At 40.4% G+C, this 26,295-nt stretch overlaps 1 protein-coding gene across 1 annotated transcript; it reads left to right on the plus strand.

Moving 5' to 3' along the window:
- The first annotated feature begins 4,434 nt into the window (after positions 1 to 4,434).
- LOC134001321 (F-box only protein 33) lies at positions 4,435 to 13,791 on the plus strand. The gene is made up of 6 exons (XM_062440886.1): positions 4,435 to 4,877; positions 7,297 to 7,407; positions 9,383 to 9,543; positions 9,662 to 9,870; positions 10,617 to 10,914; positions 13,517 to 13,791. The coding sequence occupies exons 1-6, from the start codon at positions 4,435 to 4,437 to the stop codon at positions 13,780 to 13,782; spliced, it is 1,488 nt and encodes a 495-aa protein (XP_062296870.1). The 3' UTR covers positions 13,783 to 13,791.
- The last annotated feature ends 12,504 nt before the right edge of the window (positions 13,792 to 26,295 follow it).

Consider the following 26,295-nt stretch of genomic DNA (forward strand, 5'->3'; position numbering starts at 1 on the left):
CCATCCAACAAGTTGTCTTTATATTTTATGAGAAAACAGCATGAAAATCAACTCCACATACAATTATTTTTCAAGAGTGAGCACACATAATCAAAATGCTCCATCTAAATACTCACTTTTTTCTTGTGATTGTGTATGTGTGTAGGCAGAATCTTGGCTTGATGGTGCCTCACAGCGTAAAATCCTGGATCAAAACAGTGGCAGTGGTAGTGTTGTGCAAGGGGAATACAGATAGACAAATATCTGTGCGGTGAGAGCTTGGAAGCTGGTGAGTATTCAAAGGAAGGCGCCAACATGTCTGCAAGCAATCAGAGCAGCGAGATAGAGTTTGTAAGGATGCCATTGATTAGCAGGCTGCAACAAAGGAGGCAGACTGGCAAAGGCTCTTGTTAGAAGAAACCACAGCTGAAATGCCTACACTGGCAAGCGTAATAAATAGTTTCTCTTTTTATTGTTGTCTCTGCAGTCACTCAATTTTCAGCACTTAGACTTGGCCGCAATCAACATTCCTTTGTTCTCATGTTTACAGACATGAATTCATCATCGAGGGGGAAGCATTGAGTATTATTATCAGCATCAATGTGTGAAGCATCATTAGGGTATCAACATGAGAGCCGTAGCAGCTGCTATCAGACTCTGTAGGTGGAGGTAAAACAGATTAATTTACAATTGGTTTGAGGGGATTTGTAGTTTGGGCACGTCCCTCCCCTCAAATTGGAATTCAACATTGTCTGGGTTTATTTGATGTGATGCACTTTAATTTCTGAAGAGGGAAACTGATTTCTCCTCTCTGGTTAGGGTGCTGGATCAGTCAGCTATAGTGGGATTAGGTATTTTTCTCAAGGACATTTCAGTAGGCAAGGCCTTCTGCTTACGAATAGGGTCTCACTCACCACCACTAGGACAACCTGCAGCATGATTTGATAAATGGAAGGAACAATTAATATCTAGATCAAACATACACAGAGAGAGCACGATCTGTTCTGCGGTACTCAGGTACAACAAAAACACAATACAGCCTCAGATCAATCACCCAGTATAATGGGAGGCAGTCAGGGCGATGAATGAGCTCAGGCAATGTCTCAAGTTCAGCTTTATCATGTTCTGCCCTCTTTCATACATCCAGCCTTTACATTGTTTCAAATTGCATGCTGTCAAATAAAACTGATTATATGTTATTATTATTGGGATCATGATTTTTTTCATACATTATTCTGCAGTTTGTTCCAGTAGTAAAGTGCGTAGGGTTTGTATGAGGAACTTTTAATGCCAACTTGGTTCCATAGTTATCCGCTCTGAGCTCAACTAAGGACATTTCTCAGTATCTTAGCAAGGCTTAAAAACGAAGACACAGGTATGCTGGTGCCCTCTAGATGTTAGTGATGACTTCTGACCTTTTCATATAACTTACAGTGGTGAGTGTGATAGCTATCTGCTGTAATGAATGGAATGGCGCTGTGGTAGATAGCATCCAGAGGTTTAAAGGTGGTGGCAGTAGCATGAGCATACAGTGTATCTCCATAATCCAATGTAGACAGTATGGGAGATTGTATAATGTGTTTTCTGCTTTGAAAAGAGAAGCCCTTTTCTGGTGTGATATGAATAAAAATACACAAAAATGAATCCATGTAGTATTTTTCACAAGGAAACTGTGATGTAGATGTTATATTTTTTCCCAGGTGATGTCCAGCATGTTTTCACTTTAAATTCCTCATTAATTCCTTACTTGGGTATTTGATTCATTAGATGGACGCAGGAGTGTCTATTTTTGTGTCTACATTGCTTGTAACTGATTTACAGTTTCTTCTTTGTGGGATTTATTGATCAGTAAAATATTATTTTTGTCTGAGCAGTTTAAGGTGAAATTCTGATGTGTGTTGACAGAGATTGTGCTAATATATGTTCAAAGATTCACTTTATGCTTTACTATATAACTGTGAAAACCAAATATGACACCTCATAAAATACTTTCACAGATACTGTATTTCTTATCTACGTTTCTGTCATCTTGCTACTATCCCCATGAAGTGAAACATCTTTTTTCACATTAAAGAAGAATAAGCATCCACTCTTAAACTGATTTGTATATTGGTAGTGAGCATATTCTAAACAATATAATACATGTAATAATATCATGATTAATTTATCTATAAATGTTGCTGCTGTTCTATTTTCATGTAATCAAAGGGTCCCTTCAAGTTCTCCTACTCTATAGTTTTATCAAAATGTGCTTTGGACTGATGAATAAGTGGAGCGTAAGTATGGTAGCTTTGGTATTTAGTCTATTTTTTTAAAGGGTCCTCTTGTATTCATTTGTATCTTAATTGTATATATTATTTTATCTTGTTTATGACCTTGATATATTGGGTTTTCTTTACAAATGTAAAAATAACTGGACCTGAATTGGGTGTAGATCTGGATAGTGTAGTAGTTATATGCTGTCATAATGTATTTTCATTGTCATCAATCAGATGCAACATATGTGAACCAGCAATAACTTTAACCCATAATATATAAAAGGCTTCCTGAACATGGGCATTTACGCTAGACATATCAGCACATTTACTGTTAAATTACTACAATCAATCTACTGAAGTGAAATTCTATAGAAAGTGTTTTACCTCTCCACTGGTTTTGCTATTTAGACCTAAATGGAGAATCTTCTCGTTTTCTCTCCACCAACTAATTCCCCCGTCAGGAAATCAGCCAGTTGTGACAGAAAAGAGGTTAGTGGCTGTGATTAATACTTTTAGGGAGATTTGTTGGCGATGTGGTCCAGCGTTGTACTGCTCTCTTGTGGTGATGAGTGGAACTGATTATTGAGCCTTTATCAGTGCTATCACATCTAATATTTCATTTAACAGGCTAATCACACACAGAAAAATGGCTTGTGTGGTCGCATTGTGGTTTGATGAATAATAATTTGGGAAATGTTCATTGTAAAAAAAAAGGTTCTTTGCACACACTCTAATGACCACTCAGAAGGTCAGGTGGATCAGCTGACACAGCTGGCACTCCTGCAGTACACACTGACAGAAGAGATGTACACCTTGTTTATTTTTCAGATTTTACAAGGAGACAAAATGTTGACTTGATAATCATAAAACTGCCTTTTAAAGTTTCAAACAGCAACTGCCTGGTCATGTTCATAAATGGGGATACCTTTGAGGCTAATGTCAGTAGCGACCTCAATACTCATTTACATAATTTATGAACAAAAGACCAAATTGATGATGTTTGGTTATGGAAAAGTGTGATACAAACTATGTTATTCCTGATTGGTTTAAAATTGTTATATCTTGTATTGTTGTCATTTATAGCCTATTAAAAGCATCATAACATGGATCAAATGATGATATTTTGATAATTAATGTAATGAACTACAAGGTTGAACAATTAAGGGTGATATCAAAATGAATAATGTTGTTGATTGTCATTCCTTTAATGAGGCATATGAGGCAATGAATGTTTGTGGGCATGCTTTCACAGTAGCTTGCACACTGTATTGTATTGTATTATTTGTATTATTACATTTTCACATTACATTTACTACTGTGAAAATGCACATTCCCGGTCAATATTTTGTGCAATATTTTAAATCACAGCAGCTCTCTTGACTTAAAAAAATATATATATTTAAAAGAGTTTTTATTGCAAACTTTGTTTATATATCCACAATAAGAAATTGTATTTTTCTCTTACTTTTTTATCACATATATTTTTCTCTTACCTTGTAGTTTTTGATTGTTATGCGCCACAACACCAAGGCAAATTCCTTCCATTTACCTAGTTGGCAATAAAACTGTTTCTGTACATACAATTATACATGTCTCACTTTTATAAGACATTCATCATTTTTGTTGAGACTGTTCATCTGGAGTAACGTTAACTTAAAGCATGGACTGTATATAAAGAGTCTATGGTAGTAAACTAAAGGGGGGTGTGTCCGGATGGGAACCAACTCCAAAATACAGATCACGTGTTGGCTAGAGTTTCTGCTACAGAGAAACACCGCCCTCCTGCGGTGTGCAGGAGTATGGCAAAAATAACAGCACCTTAGGACGAAACCATTCACTTGGCAACGCAAAGCTGCAGTGACAGATTACCAACACTACGGTGGACAATATGACTAAAGCCTCAATATGGTCTAACAAGTAAAATTGTAATAACACCAGCACCAAATACCGATACGTGCCTCTGCTGTAACATTTATCCTGATCTGTATGTGGATTCCCCCCCCCCCCCCCCTGCAGAAAGAGGGAGTGGTGCGGTCCAATAGTATTGAAGGCAAAGCTGAAAAAAACGGTTTGTTTTCACCGAGAGGAAGAAGCGCTGCGGACATTCATCGCCGCAGCACCGATTTTTTAAAAAACGGTTGTTACATTTGTTTTATATCTGGTTGCCTCTCACACACAGCTTCTTTCTTAGCTCGCCATGGCTCTGTGCGGGGGTGTTGGAGCCATGGCTTTGCCCAGCGAGCTTATCGTCCATATATTCTCCTTTCTGTCCGACCGAGACAAGCTCCGGGCCTCGGCCGTGTGCTCCCGGTGGAGGGAGTGTCTCTTCTACCCCGCTCTGTGGACCGAGCTCAAACTGCGGATAGGTAGTGGTTGCAACAACGGCTCCGGTTCCTCCGAGGAGACGTCCAGACTGGAGTTCCTCATGCGGAAATTCGGTTCTTTCGTGCGGGAGCTGCAGCTTGAACTCGCCCCCGTGGAGGGTTATCTGAGCCCGCTGAACAACGACCCGTCCTCCCCACGAATGGACCAGCCTCCCGGTGCCGACAGCGACCCGCAGCTCTCCGAGCGATGGAGAGACGCCATGACCACTTACTTGGACCAGGTGCTGTGTGTCTTCACCAGCATTCGCAACAACAGGTAACACCGACATTCACTCTAAAAAAAATCAATGTCTTTCTGTGTGTGTTTTTATTCAATTGAAGAAATGTGCATGACGCTATTTGTGCGTAGCTGTGAGCTAGCTTAGGTAGCTATAAACAAACCCTGACATTAGGAGTTACGTAATCATGTCTCTGCGGCTGAGCCAACGTTATCCCTACATCTCCCAAGTCGCTGGTAATAGTAATATTCCTTTGCTTATTTAATACATTTTTATAGCCCTCATATAATTGTGCACAATGTGTGTTTCAGTGTCAATGCAAGTCAAACGCTTGTCTGCGTTTCTTTTGTTGCCAGGCCTTTTTTTGTGATACATTGGTCTCTTCATACCAGCAGATACAATGCAGCACTGGTGGTGGCTAGAGAAGGCTTTGTTGGCTGTGACTTGCTGATATCAGCACTGACACACACACGTATACAGTCTATGTGTAGGTTAAATATATATTTAGCTGTGTTATGTCAATGCTTGCTGTAACATATAATCACCTATTTGCTGCACCTGTAAAGGCAAAAACCTCCACTTGGCTCATTTGTGCTTTAGAAGTAGTTGCTATTCACTAAAACTTTCTGTTTTTTGAGTGTTAAGATTCCCATGCAGAAAGCTTCTCCCACATTCTCTATTATTCTTTACAGGGCTTTGAAGTATTGTAAAAGCTGCCATCCATAGCTGTGCAGTTCATGTCTTAGTTCTGCTGAGGGGGCTGAAAGCTCAGCTGTTGTGTTGGGGTTCTTCTCATTAAGCACTTTTCCAACGTTTTCTGTTCTAAAAACCTACTGAAAACTAACTCTAACTAACACAGTTTTTAAATATGGTGTGCATTCACAAAGGAAGGTGACACTCAGATGTCAGTGAGGTCTGTTAATTTGCTTGATTTTTACATGCAGGACTGCTGTGTTTTTTTAATTGGATGGTGATGACAAATCTTCACATATCTCTAAGATAAAAACTCAAGGTTTCAGTGGTTAGTGCACGACTTGTTTAATTTCCTGTCAGTACAAAACAATGAAGTATCTCCATTTCTTGAATACTAAGAATACAATACAGATTAGTATTAAGTACATGCTGTATTGTACACCTTAGTGTTGAACTGTCACACAGATCTAGTCTGTTAAGAACTCAAGCAGGGATCACTGCAGGCACTGTACAGTTTTTCACTTCCATAAGTGAACCAGCATTAAATAATGATGACGGGGCAAGTGATTATTTTAAGCAGGGTGTCGAAATCAAATATGCCAAACTCAGCTTACCCTGACATTTTTATTTCATTAAGATAAATTATCTTTTAACAATTAATAATTTAACAATTTTTTTTTTTTATCACTTTACAACTGTCGTCTCAGACTTCAGCTCACACATTAACAGGTAGTTTTTCCATTCAGCTTGTTCAAAATAATAGGAATAGATAACTCCTGTGTTCCTTAATCAGCAGTTTTGCACACTAAGTAGGTGCATGTGAGAGTGTTGTTGCTTTCACAGCGGAGGTATTTTGTAAAGCTCAGCTCTCAGTTGATTTACAGGAAACAGGCCACATCAAACCATAATGTTCATTGTACCTAGCGGGTAGGCTTGTGTTATGTGTGGCACTCTTGTGGTCGATAATCTTTTGCTCGCAGCTTACGTTGCCGATCTCTCAGATATCACCATTGTCGCAGCATATGTAGAGGTAGCCTGTTTTGGAAGAAGGCAATTGTGTCCATTGTGACCTCTGCGCTTCACCTGAACTGCTTTTCAAAGCATCAACTGTTGGCCAGTGCCAACGCTGCTTAATTGCTGCCAATTGTTCCATCTATTTTGGGTATCAGGATATAGCAGGCTCGAGACAGCCGAGCAGCCAAATGCAGGCCAGCGCACAATAGAAGACTCAACAGGGCTACTAGAGATGGCACAAAATGGCTACAAGTTGTCTAATAAGAAGTTTGATTAGAAATAATTAATATAGCTGCTTTTCATTTCATGGAAAGTTCTCCAACATCCTTCATTTCTTATGTTAGCTTACAGTGATAATAAGGTGAACAAATGTTGACAGAGCAAAGAGATGACAATGCAAGTATCATCCCATGACCTTTTTCATAAGGTTGATAAAGGTTGTTGGTGTGGCTCAGCTTCAGACAAAAATATAGTATACTGTGGAGTGTGGATCCTTTTTCTGATACAGATGTCTCATTATTAACCGCCAACTCATGCACATATTTCCTCATTTTGCATTTTTAAGAAAACTACTCGCTGTGCTCGCTGTTGCTGGAAGCACATCTCAAATATTACTTTGCATTTGCTGCTTTCCATTTAACTCTTCACTTAGGTTTCAGATGGGATTTGCACATAAGAGGAAAAACAACTCATCCGTGTTTGAATTCTTCGCTTACTTTCTGTCTTTCTCTCTCGTCTTTCACTCCCTAGGAACCTGCAGAAGCTGAGCCTGTATGGAGACACCTGTATTCTCCAGCAAGAGGGACTACTGGACAGCTCCAACCTGCACCAGATCCACCAGGGGGACAAAAAGATCAACGAGTAAGCACCAGACGAGCAACTTAATTCAGAAGTAGTTGGATTCAGTAGTGTAAATAAAACATGCTTTATGTAGGACTGCAGCATGGTATTATATTGGTACCGGTAATGGACTGATCGCAGAGCCTAATTGGACGGAATCATATTTATCTGCTGCCATTTATATTCAGTGACTGTTAATGTGAGAGTGGGAGAGTGTTACAAAATGGCCGTGTTGGCACAAGCGCTCGGAATTGGAAGCAGCGTGTGTTGTTTGGCGTCTCAGAAAGATAATTAGGTTAATGAATGGGCAGATGTTCTGACAGCCGTTTATCTTTGTACTCCGTGTCTTCTGCATCACCACATTTCCTTTCTGTCAACAAACTGATGGTGTAATGTAGCTTAGACTAGTGAGGAGGTGTTTGTTTAGAGACACAGATGAAGATGTTAAAATGCTCTAGTACATCAACTCCAACGTGTCCCTGACATTTTGTGAAATCTCAAAGCTCTCTCCTCCCCCCCAATAAAACAATCGGCTTTTCAAACAAACCCAAGGAGAGCTGTAGAGAAGTAGATTCATGAGTTAATATGTACGCATTAAAATGAATTAAACATTAGCTGTTTGGCCGACAGCAGCTCACTAAAGCTGCCTAACTATCCGGCACACGCCGACTCAGAGCAAACTCCAGTCGAGCTTCAACAGCAGTTGATAAAAGAAGGGTCCAGTTAGTAACTTTTGCACATGGCACACAATTTTCATTGGCCAACGGCATAACATTACATTACATAACATTACATTCATTTGGCAAGCACTAGTACCTAATAAGTGCATTCAAGCTCAAAGAGAACAAGAGCTAGGAGTCATCAAATTGCAAGTGCAGCTCTCCCAAATTAACAGCTTTTTTGCTACAATAAGCTTCAATTCATTCTTGAACGATTCATAGGTTCTGCTTTAAAGTGGGAGCAAATATCTATGTGAATTTTACTATTTTTTGCATTGTTATTCTCTGATGTAGAGTTGCATATACAGTACCAAGTTTGGACACACATTTCCATTCACTTGAATAATAAGGTTGACTAGTTATGTATTGTAATGTGTCAAGAAAGTCAATTATGGGCCACTTTTCAGCATACACAGCCCATTGGCTCTCCAGCACAGTATCCAGATCACTGACAGTGTTACTCTGAAGACAAAAACTTTTCTTTCAGTGTCACTGTGCTTCACATTTATAGAAACCACTGTGGGTTTGTTTTGCATTTCAGTGGTAGCGAGGTGGGTTGTATCACATGACCATATGATGTCAGAGCACACCTCCTGTGCTGTTTGTGCCCTGCTTTGCAGAATAGGTTGCAAACTAAATGAAATCCGACGTTTTTGTTAACATCAGATTAAAATGAACTAAAAACTACCTGATTGTGTTCAAAAAGAATTGGACACAGACCCAAGTATAGTCTCTGTTTGCCTACATATTTATATTGTATTTTAATATATTGATAATCAATTTGTCATCAGCTAGTTGAATAGGTTGGGGTTGTATGTTTCAGAATGGTCAGCTTTCTTTGCTCATTTGAGCACGCAGGCCTGTTATATAAAAGCTTAAAACTGTTCCATTTTCTCATTCCTTCTTTGCACAAATGAACATCGCTTTCCTGTTTTTCTTTCTTCACCCACAAGGTTTATTTTAAGGGTGAAATTTCTCTTGCATTTAATTTGGAGTGGCATGAACAGCTCCCTGTTTATGTAAAATGTAACTTGTAGGAAGCTGTGGTCATGCAAGTAAAGTGAATTCAAGCTAATTCTCCTCTCTCTCTCTCTCTCTCTCTCTCTCTCTCTCTCTCTTCTCTCTCTCTCTCTCTCTCTCTCTCTCTCTCTCTCTCTCTCTCTCTCTCTCTCTCTCTCTCTCTCTCTCTCTCTCTCTCTCTCTCTCTCTCTCTCTCTCTCTCTCTCTCTCTCTCTCTCTCTCTCTCCTCGTTTCCATCCCCCATCCCCTCACTGCAGAATCCAGCAGTTGTTCATGGAGTTGTTGTCAAACAGCAGGCAGATGAGGTGGCTGTCCTGTAGCTTCATGCTGGGTCTGGTGACTCCCTGCTCCTTAGCCTGTCTGTCAAATCCTTCTGCCGAGACCCTGCAGCACCTCAGTTTACTGGACCACCAGCTGGGTATGTTTCTGTTTGTCTGGTTTAATACAAACATGGTCCATCACCGACTTACTAAGGGATGCTGGATTGTTTTTATCCTTTTTTTTTAACATCTTCTCCCCTCTTTCTCTTTCTTCAGGTCCCCTCATCTCACCATCAGAGTTGGATCGTCTCTCTAATCTTCACTCCCTGGCTCTGGATTTCTCCGATCTGACCTCTGAGCTCTGTGGACTGCTGGCATCTCCACGCCGTACTCCACTGCACCGCCTCTCCCTGCTGCTCAACGGTGCCGCCCTGGAGTTCAAACCGCTAGAAGGGACAGCTACAGAAGAAGACTGGAAGGCACTGGTAATGCACAAACTTATACCTATGGGGTTTTTTTTTCCCGGATTCCATTTTATTTCACCCCCCCAAATTCCTTGTTTTCCAATATTAATTTTTCAGGATTTTATGTTTAAATAATTTAAGCACATTTTATCATCAGAAAGAGTATCTAAGCATGTGATGGATGAATACAATTTCAACCATTTTAGTAAGAAAGTATAAAAAATGTAACAAAAATGAATATATATGATGTAAAAACATTGCACAGTTTTTTTTAAATCAAAGAATGTGCTTCAATATAGTTATAAAACAAAACATTGCATCTTATTGTAAAATATAGAGCTTGACATCTGAGCTTTGCATTCATATTTTGGCATAACTTATATATGGATATTTCTCTGTTCTAAATTTAGCTGCAAGTGTCAAATTCCTCAGTTTTTGGATGACATAGCTGCCTCAGAGGCTCTCTTCTACATGACTGTGTGTGTGGGATGAGCTGAGTGAAACAGGCATACAGACTGCATGACAGAAGCTGCAGCAATGTGCCCATAAATGACACCAAAATGCCATATCTCAGCATTTTTTTTTCTGTTAATTTGAATTAGGCACTTTGAAAAAATGTTTATAATGATAATAACGAAAACCCTGATTTATTCCGTTTTAAACAGTTGATTCCATTTTATTAAATAAATAAAGACATAAAAAGCCCAAAAAATATTAACAGTGAAAATCTTTATACACACAAGTCAAGTTTACTTGATCCTCCGCAGGTCCGTGTGAGTGCCAACCTGCGAGTGTACATCATGACCTTGGAAGTCGACAGCTCAGAGCTCCTCAGGGTCCTAAAGCCTAGCCTCCCTCTGGAACGCCTCCACCTCGACAGTTACAGCACGCTCGTGACCGACGCAACCCTGGAGCTCATCTCTCAGCAATACAACAAAACGCTGACTCACTTCCTGCTCCTGAGGGACGACCCCAACTTCCCCGACCTCAGCGTCAACCGCAACGAGGATCCCTTGGTCCTCTTGGCGTGGAGGTGTACTCAGTTGGCTGTACTGGTGATACATGGTGAGTTCAGCTTGTTGTTCAAGGGATATAAAGTGACCTCTCGGTTAGAGTTGTTCCGATTCCGATACCAGTATCGGAAATGCCTCCGATACTGCTGGCATGGGTATCGGCAAGTACTGGAGTCCAGGCACAGATCAGATACCACGTAATTTATTAGAAATAGGAATCTATTTACTGGTTAGCTCCGTTAGCTCTGACACAGTTCTGCCTTCGGCAGCTGCTGTTTTAGAGGGGCGAAGAAGAATTGATCACCTGATGCCTGACACCTGTTACAAGGAGCTAACGTTAGCGCATTATGTCTGCGGTTTGGCAGTACTTCACAGTGGATGTTCCCACCAGTAAGACGGCGAATAATTATTCCTATATTTATTTAGTTAAGTTGCTGTTGCACTACTGTTTTATACTGTTCTATTTAAAAATAAATGGCCTCCATTTGCTGTATTCATCCTTGTTTTACAAAGGGTTTAACCTGAGCCAGGCCTTACCACAATGATAATCATACCACCGTCATGCAGGCGTAGTATGAATTATTTTATTTTTTTTAATTTTAACACACTGGTATCGGTATCGGTACTCGGTATCGGCCGATACCCACAGCACAAGTATCGGATCGGGAGCGAAAAAATGGTATTGGAACATCTCTTCTCTCGGTGGGTGCTTGTCCTTGCTGGGCCTTTTCTATGATGGTTTCAAATGCTTGTTTGTAATGTTTCCTGAATTTGTTTGTTTTCTCATCATTTTTTGCTCTAACATGATAATCAGGCCTTCTGTGATTATTTTTTCAAAGCCAGTTGGAACCATGGCAGCCAGTTTCATGTTTAGCTTATAGATCCCCTCCAGACATGTATTAAAACATGTACAAATACTCTGCTTGGGTCTGATACAGTTTTTCCACAAAGAAGTTCAAATTACCAAGTTAAAATCCTTAAAATGACATCTACTCCTTCTCCCTCATTACAAGGTCCTGAATCTATAAAGACACAAATATGTTTCATTTCAAAAGCTTTACTGCTGGATATAAGATGTCTCCTACTTCCCTAAAAAGTCCATTCTTAATATATTGCACTGCAGGCTTCAGGTTTCCACATCACACTTGTGTAAGATGCGATTGGCTCCATACTATTTTTAATGTCACAAATCATGTTCGTTTAAAGAGGCTATATTGTACCCCTTTTCAGCAAATTAACACAGTTCCCTGAGTTCTTCTTTCAACTTCTCTGACATGCTTTGGTCAAAATAACACAAGGATCAAGCACCAAAACCAGCTGCTCATCCTGTTTAAACAGCCCTGTTTAGAATGGCTGGTTTGAGTGTAAATAATCCTAGATTTAGCTGTGATTTAATGGCAATAAATTGGTCAAAATCAAATTTCATGATGTCGATTTGTGAAAAGTCTGAATTGTGGCTCTGTTAGGTTTGTCCACAAATTGACTAGTAAACAACTTTTAAAATGTTTGTTTTTTTAATGGAGTTCAAATCGATCAGGACTATGCTAACATTGTAGCTGCCCAATCCACACACATAAATACAACAGCAATGTTATTGTTTATACACATACACAGCATTTAAAATGTTTATTATTGATGAGAGCAGCTGAGGTGGTGTGTGACTCCGGCCAGGTTAAGAAGCAAGTTTGATGATAAATCCACTTAATCCCAAAAGCTTACAAAACAAGCTCCTCCCACCAGTAAACTGCTCCGGATCAGAGCAGAATCTGGTGTCCTCTAGAAGACAAAGGCAGCAGCAGTGACACAGGATTCGGCTCTGAGTTGCACATTTTTTGCCCTTAGTGTAGCCCCTCGTGACATCACAAGAGTAGGCACATCAGACACCCAAATACACACAAACACTGAAAAAGTGAGTTTGGTAATATTGTCCCTTCTTTCTTTTTTAAGATTTGTGTCAAAATCTGCATATACATCATTCTACACAGTGAAGCTCCAACATTCAACTGAAGGAACAACAACAAAAACAGATGCTACTTAAGGCAACACAGCAAACTGTAAACACACTGACATATTCTCACCTTTATCAAGTTTGTCATACATCCAACAGACACAGAGCAACAGTCATTTGGAGTCGCTGTCTGCTGCAGCCACAAATAAACCTAATCAAAAACACTCACTAGCAGCAAGAACAAAAACAAAAAAATCAGCTAATAGAGGCTAAAGCTCCCCGTAGATTATAATCTTTAACATGACACACACTCATCACTTATTATTGTAAACACTTTGATGAGAGCACCTTTAAGCCTTTAAAGTGTGTTGAAATGCAGTTTCCTGTGTGGTAATTTGCCTAATGTGTTGCATGTTTTTAAATACTCCGCACCACTAGACACTGCAATGAGTGAATATTTCCATTTTGTTAGTACTTGCCTTCAATAGTTGCCACACTTGATCTACAGGAATTTAGTTTGTCTGGAAATAGGTGATAGTTACATCTGAACAACTATGTGTGATGAAATGTTGATGGAAGAGTAATCCCAGTGCTAATTACTGTAAATGCAAGCCTGTGTTTTTATTGTTCTGTTCATTACATCATCACATGTTATGTGATATTGGTGAGATTATTCCAACCTCCCTGACTATGCCTCTGTGTTAAGGTTACACCGTGTGGTCCCACAACCTGGTGGCCATCTCCCGGCTGCGAGGCTCCAACCTTCGCGTCCTGACCGTGTCCGAGGAGAGCATCGACTTCGACCCGGACCAGTCCGTGTGCATGGAGGGCGACCCGGTCCACAACCTGGTCAAGGAGGTGTCGCTGGGCCTGGGTCGCGTCTGGCACCCCTGTTTGGATTCCAGCCTGGTTTTGTCCGAACCCACCCAGCACTTCCACCGCGAGCTGCACGCCTTCAGCATGGGCATGTAGGCAGGGGCGGCCAACCCCCCAACACACCCACGACCTAGACTGTGTCAAGACCAGACCAGACCGACCCCCGGTCCACGTCAGCTGATACCTCTGAAACGGGCATAAAAAAAAGCAGACCTAAGCGAGACATCGAAACTAGATCTTTAAACAATCGATAAATTATACTTACGACAACGGATGTGAGCTGTTTTTATTTTATTTTTATTTTTGTGTTCTTTTCACTGGGGTTTTAACACACAATCAAGGCCGACCAATTTTCAATATATTTCCTGTTTTTCTGCTTTGCATCTTGATTTTTCTAGTTAACCAGTGACGTGAAGAAATCTTTAATCTTTTTAGATAAATTGTTCAATTAGGAATATCAAATTAATATCGGATATTCCAACTAAATTCTTTTTTTGATGTCTCATCAATCATTGATCCCTGACCATCAACGAGAGTTGTCTGCTTAAAAAAGGGTCTCCCAGCTCCTTTTAAAAAATGCCCTATTTGTCTGGCTGGGCCCAGTCTGGTCTGGTCTTGCCCACAACAAGTATTCAGAGCTCGATGTCTCTCCTTCACCTTAATAACCTCCAGAGCCTCTGTATGATGTAACTTTGTTTTCTTTCTTTCTTTTTTATTTGACTTTCATCATCTCTCCCCGCTCTGTGTATAATCTTGTTTTTCCTGTGTGGTGGTTCCCTTGCCTGTATAGGCTTTGTGTGTATTTAAATACAGATATATTATTATCCTGCTCCCAGCTAGAACAGGACAGGTAGGCGGGTTGAGTGATGGACCAGTGGGATTCAGAGGGGGAGGGAATGAGAGGGTAGTGTGTGTGTGTGTGTTCGGACACAAGCTACTAGCTTTAGTTGTGAAGGTATTTTTTCTTCTTTCTTTTTTTTTTTTTTAAACCTTTGCTCTGTGTCTGTCTGATCCACTCTAGCAAAAGTTGGAGTTGATAAACGTACCAATCAGTCACTTCCTGGGGTAACACACAACCTTTTTGGCTGCTGCTTCTGTCGCTCTGAAAGAGCGACTCGTGCACTTGTACACTAGTTAGAGAGCCTTTGCCAGCAGGGGCGGGACTTTCCGCTCTAAACTGGATGACTGTGGCTGTTGTTTCATCAGTTTTTAAAAATGCAGTTTTCAGCAACAGCCATGTCAGTGCCATGACTCAGATTTATGACCACTACTCGATGGTGAGTTGCACGAGCCAAATGGTTCTACTGAGGAGTTTAAGCACCTTACTGACGGTGTTATGGAGAATATTGTTACATGCTTGCCGCCAACACTCTTCCACCCTGCTCACGTGTCGACTTTCTTTTAAAACCTCACCAGTCGACTAAATAGGGGAGCGTCGTCTTCCGACTGACATTCAGAGCCAAACTTTAAAAGTCATACTGTCACAGTACAACACCGCCCCTACTCTGTTCAGCTTTTCTCTCCTCTAGAGGTCAAGCCTTTCTTTATTCTTTCTTTCTTGTTTTCAAGAGCCCTTTTGCTTTAAACACTTGTCATTTGGCATCCCTAGATAATTCTTACCACATGCTAACATGAAGGCATCAGAGAGGAAGCATGACAACACGCGAAAGAAAAGAACAGGGTTTTGCATCTTGATATAAAGAGCTCTGACATTCAAGTGCATACAAATCTTCAAATAGCTCTGTGTTATTCTGAGAAGAAATTTTCCATAGTCCATAATGCCATATGTATCAGTGTTTGGAGAAATCTGTTGCTACTTTCAAATGTTTGATGAGGCCACGCTGAAACAACAGCAGTATTCTACAAACTCAGCTTCCCATGATTGCAAATCTGCAGGTTTTTGCAGTCGTGCCAGCAGCTTTTTTCTAGGTAGGAAGCTGAATTTCTCAACGGTGGCTTTCTCGTTTCATGTTGAAGAACAGGGAAAAAGAAAAAAGGATGCACTGAATGTAATTTAACTCTCATTCTGTCGGCCAGTCAGTCAGGTTTTGTGTCGTTTAGTTTCGGGGTTTTTTTAGGGAAGGCATACTGTATAGTTACATTTGCAGCAGAGATCTGGCGGACGCATATCCTGCCACGACAGTTGAACTCTGCTGAATGAATAAGTCTGGACATTGTAGGTTCTGCTGACAGCCAAGACTTTGTTATTTTTCTGAGTAATGGCACCTACAGCACAACATGGCTCACGCGGCTCAAGTTCTCTCTGTCAGTCTCAGGTAGGCTTTTAAACATCACTATGACCAGGACAGTGGTGGTGATGGTGTTTTGAGTAGGGTGTGTGTGTGTGTGTGTGTGTGTGTGGAAACAATCAGTTAATGTGAGATAATTGTTTTTATTTTCCTCTTGAGTCACAGTTGCCTTGGAAACAGCCCCTTGTGTTTTTTTTTCTTTCTGGATACAGTTGTTGTTATTGATGATGTTGTTTATCTCTTGCCATCTGATAAACCCTCGTTCCGCCTCGGCGGAAGGGTCCACAAACCTAATCATACATTTGTTTTCAAAGAGTTAGGTTGACAGTCTAAAAGAATGGCACATATTTTATATCTGCAGTAGATGTTATCGGGAGTGGGGGTGGGGGAAGGGGTGGAGGGGGCCCAGAGAACGGTTGCAGAGTTGTAGGAAATCAATAGAGGACCTGCTGGGCCCAATTAATGTCTGAACTGAATGTAGTCAATTTTTTTTTTTTTGTCTGGCACAGTGGATCTTGTCTCGCTGCTGACTCGTTCCTCACAAGTGTGAAGGCATGACTTTGATTGAATCATAGTCCCGTTTATCGACTGACTCAAACTAATGAAATCAATTGAGAGAATGTCGTTCGCTCTAAATGTTACTCAAGCTCTGTCGCAGCACTCAAGACAAAAATCTAGCAATTAAAAACGTCTTTTTACTCCAGGCAGGCCGAAGCAAACGCAAGCTGAGTGAACGTTACCAGTCGATAACTGGGCCCAGTGCGGTTACACTGATGCTCCACTGTTGGATCTGCTAAGTGCTTGTGACAGCTGTGGTACACTGGTATCTTTTTATTAAAGCTTTTCCTGAGCAGAGTTGGGATTTTAACAGGAAACTCAAGTTGTTGGGCTTTAAAGGCACTGAGCTTTCTTAAGTGAACGCTGTCAACTAGCCATTGTTAGGAAAGATCCACTCCCACATGGCTAAAGCTCAGTTATTGTTGAACACACCGTGGCTTTTAGAGGTTGGGGCGATGGCATCGCAAGCTGTGAAGGTTCATATTAAGGTCTAGTTTACAAGGTCGAGTTGAGTCGAGATTTTTTCCATGGACTGATATGGAACCAGCGTCATACAGCATGCTAGCGCAATGAATTGGTCCTGGTGATAGACCTAATGTTACCAGTAGTTTGCTTGTCTGTAACAGACCTTGAAGGTTTAGCCATGATAATCTCCAGTCCTTGGTCCATATCTCAGGATAATTGCACTTTGGTACCAAGAGTTTCTTTTAAAGGCTGTCTGTGGCTATACATAGAGCTGTACACTCAAACACACACTCAGAGAGGATAGCAATACCAACATAACACATTCAGACCAAAATATATTGTTTTGTTTTTTAATCTAATCTTCCTCCCCTCCTTTAATTCTTCCTTTTCCATCTTTTTTTAAAAATTAAATCTGAGATTAGTTCCTTTATGTGAGAGTTTTAAGCGAATAGAGGTTTGTAATGTGTGCAGTCATCACCTAATAACAACAATTTATAATACTTTGTAATGTCAAGCTAGACCATCCTAATGAAGCAAATTCAATTTTACAAACTCCACCTCCCACCTACCATGTGTTTCCTGTCCTCTCAAGTCTCTCCAGGTGTAATTGGATCCACACTAGGAGTTAGATTTCACTTGTTTGGGCAGGGATAAAAGAAAGGGCTGTGGTTTTTACTAAACTATGGTCAGCTTGAGTAGAAAAAAAATCATTTAACTATAATATGATACACAACTAGATATATTCCCAATCACTTCAAGTCCTATGTAAGCACTAGGATAAATCTCTATCAGAAGTTGTTTACTTTTTTTTTTTTTTTTTTTAAAGAACATCAAGGCCACAAAACTGGAGGGAGAAAGAGGGAAGATGATGTAGATAATATGCACGAGAGCAGAATTATTTTTAGTTTTTGCTTCTTCACCAAAAAAAAAAAAATTCTAGTAAAGACGGACGGTGTACAGAGAGCGAGGAGAGAAGAGGTGAACAAAAGTTCCGCCAGTAAGGCTACGCTAAACGGGCCAATCAGACACGGTTTGACACATTCGGAGGTTACAGTAAAGCATAGCATTTTGAAAAAACAAACAAAAAAATAACTACTGACCCATCCCTAATCTCAGTGTGTCATCACCAATAGCTACGTAATGAGCCATATAGCGCCTCTGGAGTCTCACCACTTTGCAAACCTCTCCTCTCCTCTGTGTTATTTTGTTCGTAGACGCTATCGTTAGTGTGCTCTTCAGCGTTAACGAACTACAGCAGAACACATACGTTTTTTGCTCTCTGAGTGTGCTTGTATTTTTCCGCGCAACTTTTCATTCAAGAGTATCCAGTAGAAATGTGTTAATAATGATGTACGTGTGTGTGTGTGTGTGTGTGTGAAGAAGTTGTAAGCAGTGCAGCCATCATATGTTTTTTGGGCTTGTCTGTGTATATTTGGGAAGGGGGTGGGTGGGTGGTCGCTCATGTTCAGTGTAGTCTTATCACTTCTACCGCAGCAGGAAACAGGAACAGAAATCGTTCGTTCTCAGGGTACAATCGGTTTTTCAAAAAGAAGAAGAGGAGGAGGAGGAGGGAGAGTAACAATAGCTCAGGCCTCTAGCTCACTCTTATTAGGAGTCACTGGATCTGTTCTCCTCCCTCGATGTGTTGTTTTGTTGTTTTTTTAAAGCTGCCAAAGACCACAGTGGAACAAACTTAACCCAGACACAAGTCTATCTGAAGTGCCCGCGTGTACACACACACACACACACACACACACACACACATATTCTGGCAGGAGGCTGGTCCAGTAGTCTTCTTCTATTCTACTTTTCTGTTCTGCCCACCATTACCACCCCTCTTTCCAAACTCTACCCCTACTGTGGGTCATACTGTGCCGGACCAGGAAAAAATGGCGTCCAGAAAACAGACCAAAGCGGACACAGTGTGTACCACGTCACAGTCAGTGGCCGCCGTTTTTCGTTCAACAAAAAACCCAGAGACCCCCGTCCAAGCGCGGTACAGCTCTACAGTTCGACAGAGGCAGATGCTCTCCACCACATTCCTCCCTCCTTTCTTTTCTTTTCCTCATCACCTGTTTCACTGTGAGGAGTGAGTGAATGTAAACAAAAAAACTAAAGGGGAGTTCGGTTCAATCTCAGAACACGTCGGGGACTTAACACTCGAAGTCGAACGCTTCCAGAAGCTGCCGTCTGTCAAACTGTAAGACAAACCTGAGGCTAGTTTACAAGCAGCCGGTATCTGTATGAGATTAACAGAGATATTCATAAAGCGTGGCAGTGAAACTCCTTCACCAGGCTTGAGCTGGAGGCCGAGGTCAGATTTGACTGGAAGTGTTTAGTCCCCGGCTTTTTAGAGCTGTAAAGTGATTCGCTGCTAGAGAACATTCCACACGGGAGGGGGCTGGGTCGCTCAGGCCATCTGACTAGCAAACAGTTTACCACGTGGCTAAAGAGTCTGCATGAAAATTAATATTATATATAGATATATAAACTCTATTTTTTTTTTACTTTGAATCTGTTTTCGAAGGGATGGGGTTACGCAGCGAGTGCTGACTAGTCACACAAGATAAGCAGCTGGACTGAGCAGAGCAGAGGTGCGATACCATTTAGAAGTGGTCGTTTTAGAAAGTGTGTGTCGCTGTTTCAAAGGTTAACCGATGTGTGTTGCTGCATGCCGAGCTTCACTTTCACTCGATGCTCCGGCATCCCGAGGCCATCTGTGGGCCTTTTTGTGTCCGGTACACAAAAAAGTGAAAGCGAGTTAACTCTGACTGTGCTAAATACAAAAGATTAGCTTCTCTCTCAATGAAACAAGCTTGTTTCACCCATCGAATCACAGCGAGAGGAAGTTAGTCTGCATATTTAGTATATTGATACACGTAGAGATGACATATTCAATATGGATACAGGGGAACACCTGTAGTCTGAGCTGGACTATTTATACACCACATGCAGACAAGAGTTTTGTGTATAATTCTACTATACTGTGTATACACAGAGACTGATCGACACGCAGCGAGCTGAGCCTTATTTTTAATGCGTTACAGAAAATCGACCAGAGTATTCAAGGCTTTAGAGCAGAGACGGGGGTGTCAGATATTCAGGAGAGCATTACCAGCAGTTACTGTACATTAATGTGGTTGCAGCCAGTTCGATCTGCCCTTTTTTGACCTGTTTGTTTTGTTTTGTTTTGGTTCTGTGCTCTTTATATGCATTCATATTGACATCCTGGAAGATAGCAAGGCCCCTGTGGCCTGACGGGTAAATGAAACCTCAGAGCTGGCCTCTAATGTCGTCCATCTGAGACAGTTAGCCTTGACAGCTTCTTAAAAACTGTGTCGAGATCGCAGAACTGTAGATATATATATTTATATATATATATATATATATATATATATACTATACAGAGATCTGGGTATGTCTGTCCTACCAGGTCAGTAATACAAAGAGATGAGTTTGACACTTGTGTACTAACACCTATTAGCCAATATTAATACCGTTGACACGGACCGAAGTGTGGGCGTGTTGTTTTAGTACCAAAGCAGCAGACTGTGTCAGATCTGCATCAGTCTAAACACAGGCTCCGAACTGCAGGCAGATACTCATCAGACACGACCAGTTTCATTTCCACTTCAATCAAGACTCAATGCCAACTCGAGAGTTTTGACGCCTCTCAAAATAGCTGTAAAAAAGAGGTAGTGAGGATGAGTGTGGAAGGTTATAGACCATTAAGAGACTGGGTTTCCTCATCACTCAATGTGAGACTTACTGTGTTTCTTTTTTCTTTTTTAAAATTTGAAACACCGCGACCACAGACTACCAGTACATACAAGAGGCAAATGAGCTCACTAAAGGGCTGGACTCATGCAGGAATGTAAAGAGTCTGTTTAACATCCGGATGTATGTTACTGTTACACTGAGAAAAACACTGGATGTGCATTGCACTGGTACAAAATCAGTCCTGTGTAATAGATACATGTAGATGTGTATGAGGCTTGATATAAGCGCTCTGAAGGGGAGGTTCACACACACACACACATGAAGGCTACAAGCCACACTAAGAGCCTTAGAGGATTCTCCAGTTTTTAGTTTCAGCTGCAGTTGACACTAAAACTGGTTTTCCAGCCAGCCTGCAGGGTGATTTTTTTTTTTTGACGTCTTAAGTGTGTCATCGTATATTCGCCACTTTAGTAGTTTCTAGAGAAGAAAAGAAAAATGATACTGATGGCATAACTTGGCCAAACTTAGTAGCTGTGATGCATAACATCCAGATGATGGGTGCAGCTCGGGCTATACCAAGTAACTGCTAGATATTCATGCTCAGTGTCAGCCAACTATCCTCACTGCGATCTCAGCTACTGTGGCTCTGATGTTTCTGGCTGGTAAACAAAGTCTTTCTTGTCAAGTCTGGAGAGCCAAACCTCCTAATTAGCCAGGCAGGCAGGCCTGCTGCCCAGTCCAGCCTCACAACTATGCAAGAGGAATGCATATAATCCACTCTTTCTTTTTTCTTTTCCAGTTTTTGTTTTTTTCTCTCACTGTCACACAGTAGAAATAATGACGTAAACTAATAAGAACTCGCAATGACAATACTTGGCCTTATGATGATTTGTGAAATCTTATCATTTTGTTTTTAGATCTTTTGATTCTGGTCAGCCAGCCCAGCGACAGCAGCGGTGACGGCGGGCTCACTCTTGGTCTCTGTGAGACTGGCTAGACGGCCCCAGTTTTATTGTGGTACGAATGTTGTGCATTTGTTTAAAATCAGGACAGTTTGCAATAACAGCAGTCGTACTAGTGGCCACAAAGGGGCACGAGCAGTGCTGACAGCGCCCGGCTGCGTCTTTAGAAAACCATAGAGGAAGAGATATTAACTATATGAATAGATATATAAACTCACACAGTGCATATTTGTATAGGTATCAACAATTCATTACCGTGGTATTCTCTTATGCAACACATGTCCGGGTTCAATTTATGAACATGAAGTATATTCTGAAATCACACAGACTTTGTAAATCAGAAGCGATGTTGTTTTTGTGTGTTTTGCGAAAATGGTTTTACCATCCTTAATGTTGAACATTCTGAGCGTTACGTTCCTGTGTGATTGTGTTTGTTAAAGTGAGCACATAGCAGTGGGTTTTACTTTCTTTTCTGTTAGCAGAGAATAAAAAAAAGACTTCACTCAAAACACAGCTGGGCCAGATTTCAAATACATTTCAGTACTTTTCTAAAAACATGAAGTCCAATCTCCTAAAAGTTTTTAACTCTACTATCTACATGTTTCAAACCGTTTCAAGGAGTTCCCTCTAGTGTCGATAAAGAAACTGCTTTTTAATTGAGGACTTTTCCGTCAAGTAAATTTAAGATTCAAACCTTTTTGATTTGAAACCTTCCCAGCAGTTTTTTGGTTTAGTCTGCAGGAGAAAAAAAAGTTCTCTAACTTGGTGTTGAAGCGAGCTCACCAGCCCAGAGGACAGATTTTATCATTTGAGAACGTTGTTGATCCATGTTGGTTCTGTTGTGGAGGGAAAAAGGGAGGGTTCACACAAACCTCCACGTAAAAACCTCTTAACTGACAGATGGCGTACACTTTGAGGGGGTCAACCTGCCGAATGTTGATTTGAATCAGTGTTGAATGAATGCTTCTCTTCTTTTTAGTCAGTGAATAAAAGCATTAAAAAAAGCCATTTGTTTCCATTGTCTCATTGTTTCTCTGCATCTTATCTTCAGCTTCAGCAGCTGTACGTCAGACTGGGTATACATAAAATACCAAGACAGTCTAGCTCTTGGTGTTACAAATGTTTTGGTGTGACTACCTGACCACTCAGGTTTCAGACAAGACCAGATAGTTGTCTCTGAGCCCGCTCACTAATTGGGTCAATTCATTTCTTACTGCAAATCCGTACAGGAAAATGACACAGTCCCATTGTCATCAATTAATAAAGTATCGGGTCTGGCCTGTGCTTGATTGACAAAAGTACAGTACCTACACTGTACAGGTATTTTTAGGAGGACAGTGAGTCCCAGTGAGGGACAGATGAGTATGGAACGCTGGTGTGAGGGAATCGACTCTTTAGAAGAGCCCAGTAATGTGCACTGAGGGATTTCTCTCAAGTAAGGGGGGACGGGACGGGACAGGAAACAGCTGCAAATGAGATTTGACCACTGTTGCCATGACAACAATGAGAAATAAGGAAAATTATTGGTTGGTGAATGGAGGAGAAACATACCAGAAAGGCAGAGCCAAAGCAGGCAGACGGCAACAAATCAGTAGTGAAAGTTAATGATTTTCACTCTTTTTACACTTTTGATATAAATATAAGGTGTATAATAGGAAATACTGAGAGGAAACAGCAATCCACCTAACTCAAGTTAAGGATTTACACTTGAGCAGAAACCGTGTAAAATAAATATGGAGGCTATAGATAAGTTTAACTGATTTAGCCAGAAGCCACACCTAAAAACTGACAAAAGGGTGGTTTCACTCTGGAAACTGAAGAAAGGCATGGGAGTTTATTTCTAATCATTTGTTTTGCATGTAGCCTAGATGGCATTAATATTTGCTCATCATCACCCTCTCACAGCTGGCCAACACCTGCATGATCCTTCCAGTGTAATCCAATGAGTCACAAAATGAGAAAGAGGACAAGCAGTGAGGTTTAGTCTGCACACAAACTGAATACATTTTATTCAAGTCCACATCTACCATCAAAATGAACATAAATTACTTCTCTGTTTGATATTTTCATTTGCACCCAAATCCACACGTGAAGACACAACAGAGAAAACATGCCCGCCGCTAATTTTAGTTTCTTTCCTGCTCCACAGACAAAGAGCCTGTTCATATCTGGATAATGAGACTATAAGATTATGATGTGCAATTAAGCTGAAACAATAACATGTTTTCACAGTAACTGCACAGATGACTAACAGCAAACTGAGTCAATCAGTTTCTCAAGGTATTCATTTGTCATCCTCAACTGAATACAACAACAAGAAGGATGAGATTTTCCTGTCCTCTAAGACTTAGTCAACGTTAAGCTTAAATAGAAAAAGTGTAGAAAAAATTATATTGATACTGTTGCAGCTCTTATTAGTTATAGATGATTTAAATATCATTTTGAGAACATGATGCTTTAAATTCATGTATTAATTGTTCAAATGGGATAAAATCCTTTTAAACTAATTTGGGGTTTTGGGCTATAGAAATAAAACTCACCTTACTTAAAGTCTGTGTAAAGTAAGAATAAATATGTGTTCTGAGTTTGACATACCACAGAAAAGTGTGTTGTTAACCACCCTGCCAAATTTGAATGATTAAAAAAATCACCAAATATATGAAATTAGGCTTCAAAGTTGTGTAAAAACCAGCCTCTTTCTCTGCTCCCAAACGCTGTGGGAGTGCCCGCCGCGTTCGCTGAAACCCCGCCCTCTACCAAGTGTCACCTGTCAATCAAAGTCGGCGGCTAGCTCGGCGGCTAACTCAGCTAACTGGCTACCCGTAGACTGTAGTAGTAGTAGTGTGCGCTGAATGTATTTATTCCTTTACAGCAGCAGGGGCGGGTTTATGCTAAACACCGCCGGGTTACGTAACAAGGCAGTGATTTTCAGACCCGCCCATTAAATCCAGACACAGGAATCTTGAAACACAGTTTGTGAAGCCTAGCTCCACAATTCAAATCTAAATGGTTGAAATGCTTTTTACACCTTTTTTAGAAATACATTTATGACCTATTTAATGTGTTTAGAAGAAAATGTCTGAATTCACTTTACACGGTCTTTAAAGGACTATGGTGAAGGATTTAGTGCCATCTAGTTGTGAGATTGCAGATTGCAACAAACTGAATACCCTCCCCTTCCATGCTGGAGAACCTACAGGGGCCACAAAAGTCATGAAACATAGTGGGCTCCATGGAAAGGCCCTACTCCCTCTGTAGATATAAAGGGCTTACTCTAAGATAACAAAAAATAAAGTATTCTTATTTTCAGGTGATTATATAATAAATAAAACATTCTTATGAATAATTATATTCCATTTCTGCCAAGTTCGTTCTGCTAGATGCCACTAAATTCTACACACCACACCTTTAAACTTTGGTGGTGTAGATGTTTAAACCATTACTACAGACTTGCAATTTCCACATAAAATAAAAAAGAATTTAAAAAAGACAAATTTTTTGACATAAACTGTTAATATTTGCTTTTGAACTTGCCTAATCTAGCAAAAGAAGTGTGAATAGTGGTGTAGGATATTTCCTGTAGTGTTACCATTATACGTCAGCATATATATAATTTTAAACACTAACAATACATTGAATACAATACACAAGTTCACAAAGAAATGCAACTGTAATGTAACCTTCAAACTGTTACAGTGCATTTAGTACACACAAGTAGACCATTCATAGTTATAATACACTTTTGCTGCACACACTGTGTATGTGCCCAGTAGCAGAACGAAGTGTGATGAAGCATCAGAGAAAACAGTCGAAAATCAGCAGTGCATGCAGGAAATCTTGAAAGCAGCTGCTGGTTGTGGTTTGATGGTCCCACTTTGATATGCAAGAGCTGCAAGAGTAGGACTAAAAAAAGAGGGGGTTTTATTTTCAATCTTGGACTCACAATTGAGAGCTGGTGTTCTCAGCAGTTTGTGATAGAGTTCAAAAGAGACTGGCAGGCATTTAAAGAGCCTGGCTGTCAAGAGAAGAAAGACTTCCTGATCTCTGACTCACAAGGAATAAAACAAATGATTTCCTTCTCTTCCGTTCTAAATACAACCTTAAAAGAAACATAATTTTCATAATTTCCTAACTTTTCAGTCAGGTAGTCATTTCCAGTCTAATTTTTTTTACAATCACTAGTTATGATTCAGATATTTTTTGTGTCAAAAAGCTGTTCTGTTTCCATCATGTGTTGAAGAAGATTACTGAATACTGGATGCAAGTTGTTGAATTTTTTGTTTATTTGTGATGTTATTCAGTCATGATTCAAGAGTCGACTGACCACTGTAGTACTAATTAATGCAGTTGTGGTGGTCTTGTGAAAGAAATTATATGTCTGAAAACAGCTGACTTAAGAGTCCCGTGCCACTTTGGGTCCCCTTAACTAATCAGACATTTCCATTCAGTACCTTAGAGACCTTAGAAAAAAGGTGTTTTCCTTCATCTTTTTGTTGTTTTTTACATAATTTGACACAAACAGCCATCAGTTTTTTTTATGTAGATGTAAAGATGAATCCAGTTAGTAACATATTACTATGTACACGTACTATGTATTTGCACTTCTACCTACACAGCTTACTAGATGTGGCTCAGTTTTATAAGACAAGTGCACA

The sequence above is a fragment of the Scomber scombrus genome, chromosome 19 (genome assembly GCF_963691925.1).
Source record: "Scomber scombrus chromosome 19, fScoSco1.1, whole genome shotgun sequence".
NCBI lineage: Eukaryota > Metazoa > Chordata > Actinopteri > Scombriformes > Scombridae > Scomber > Scomber scombrus.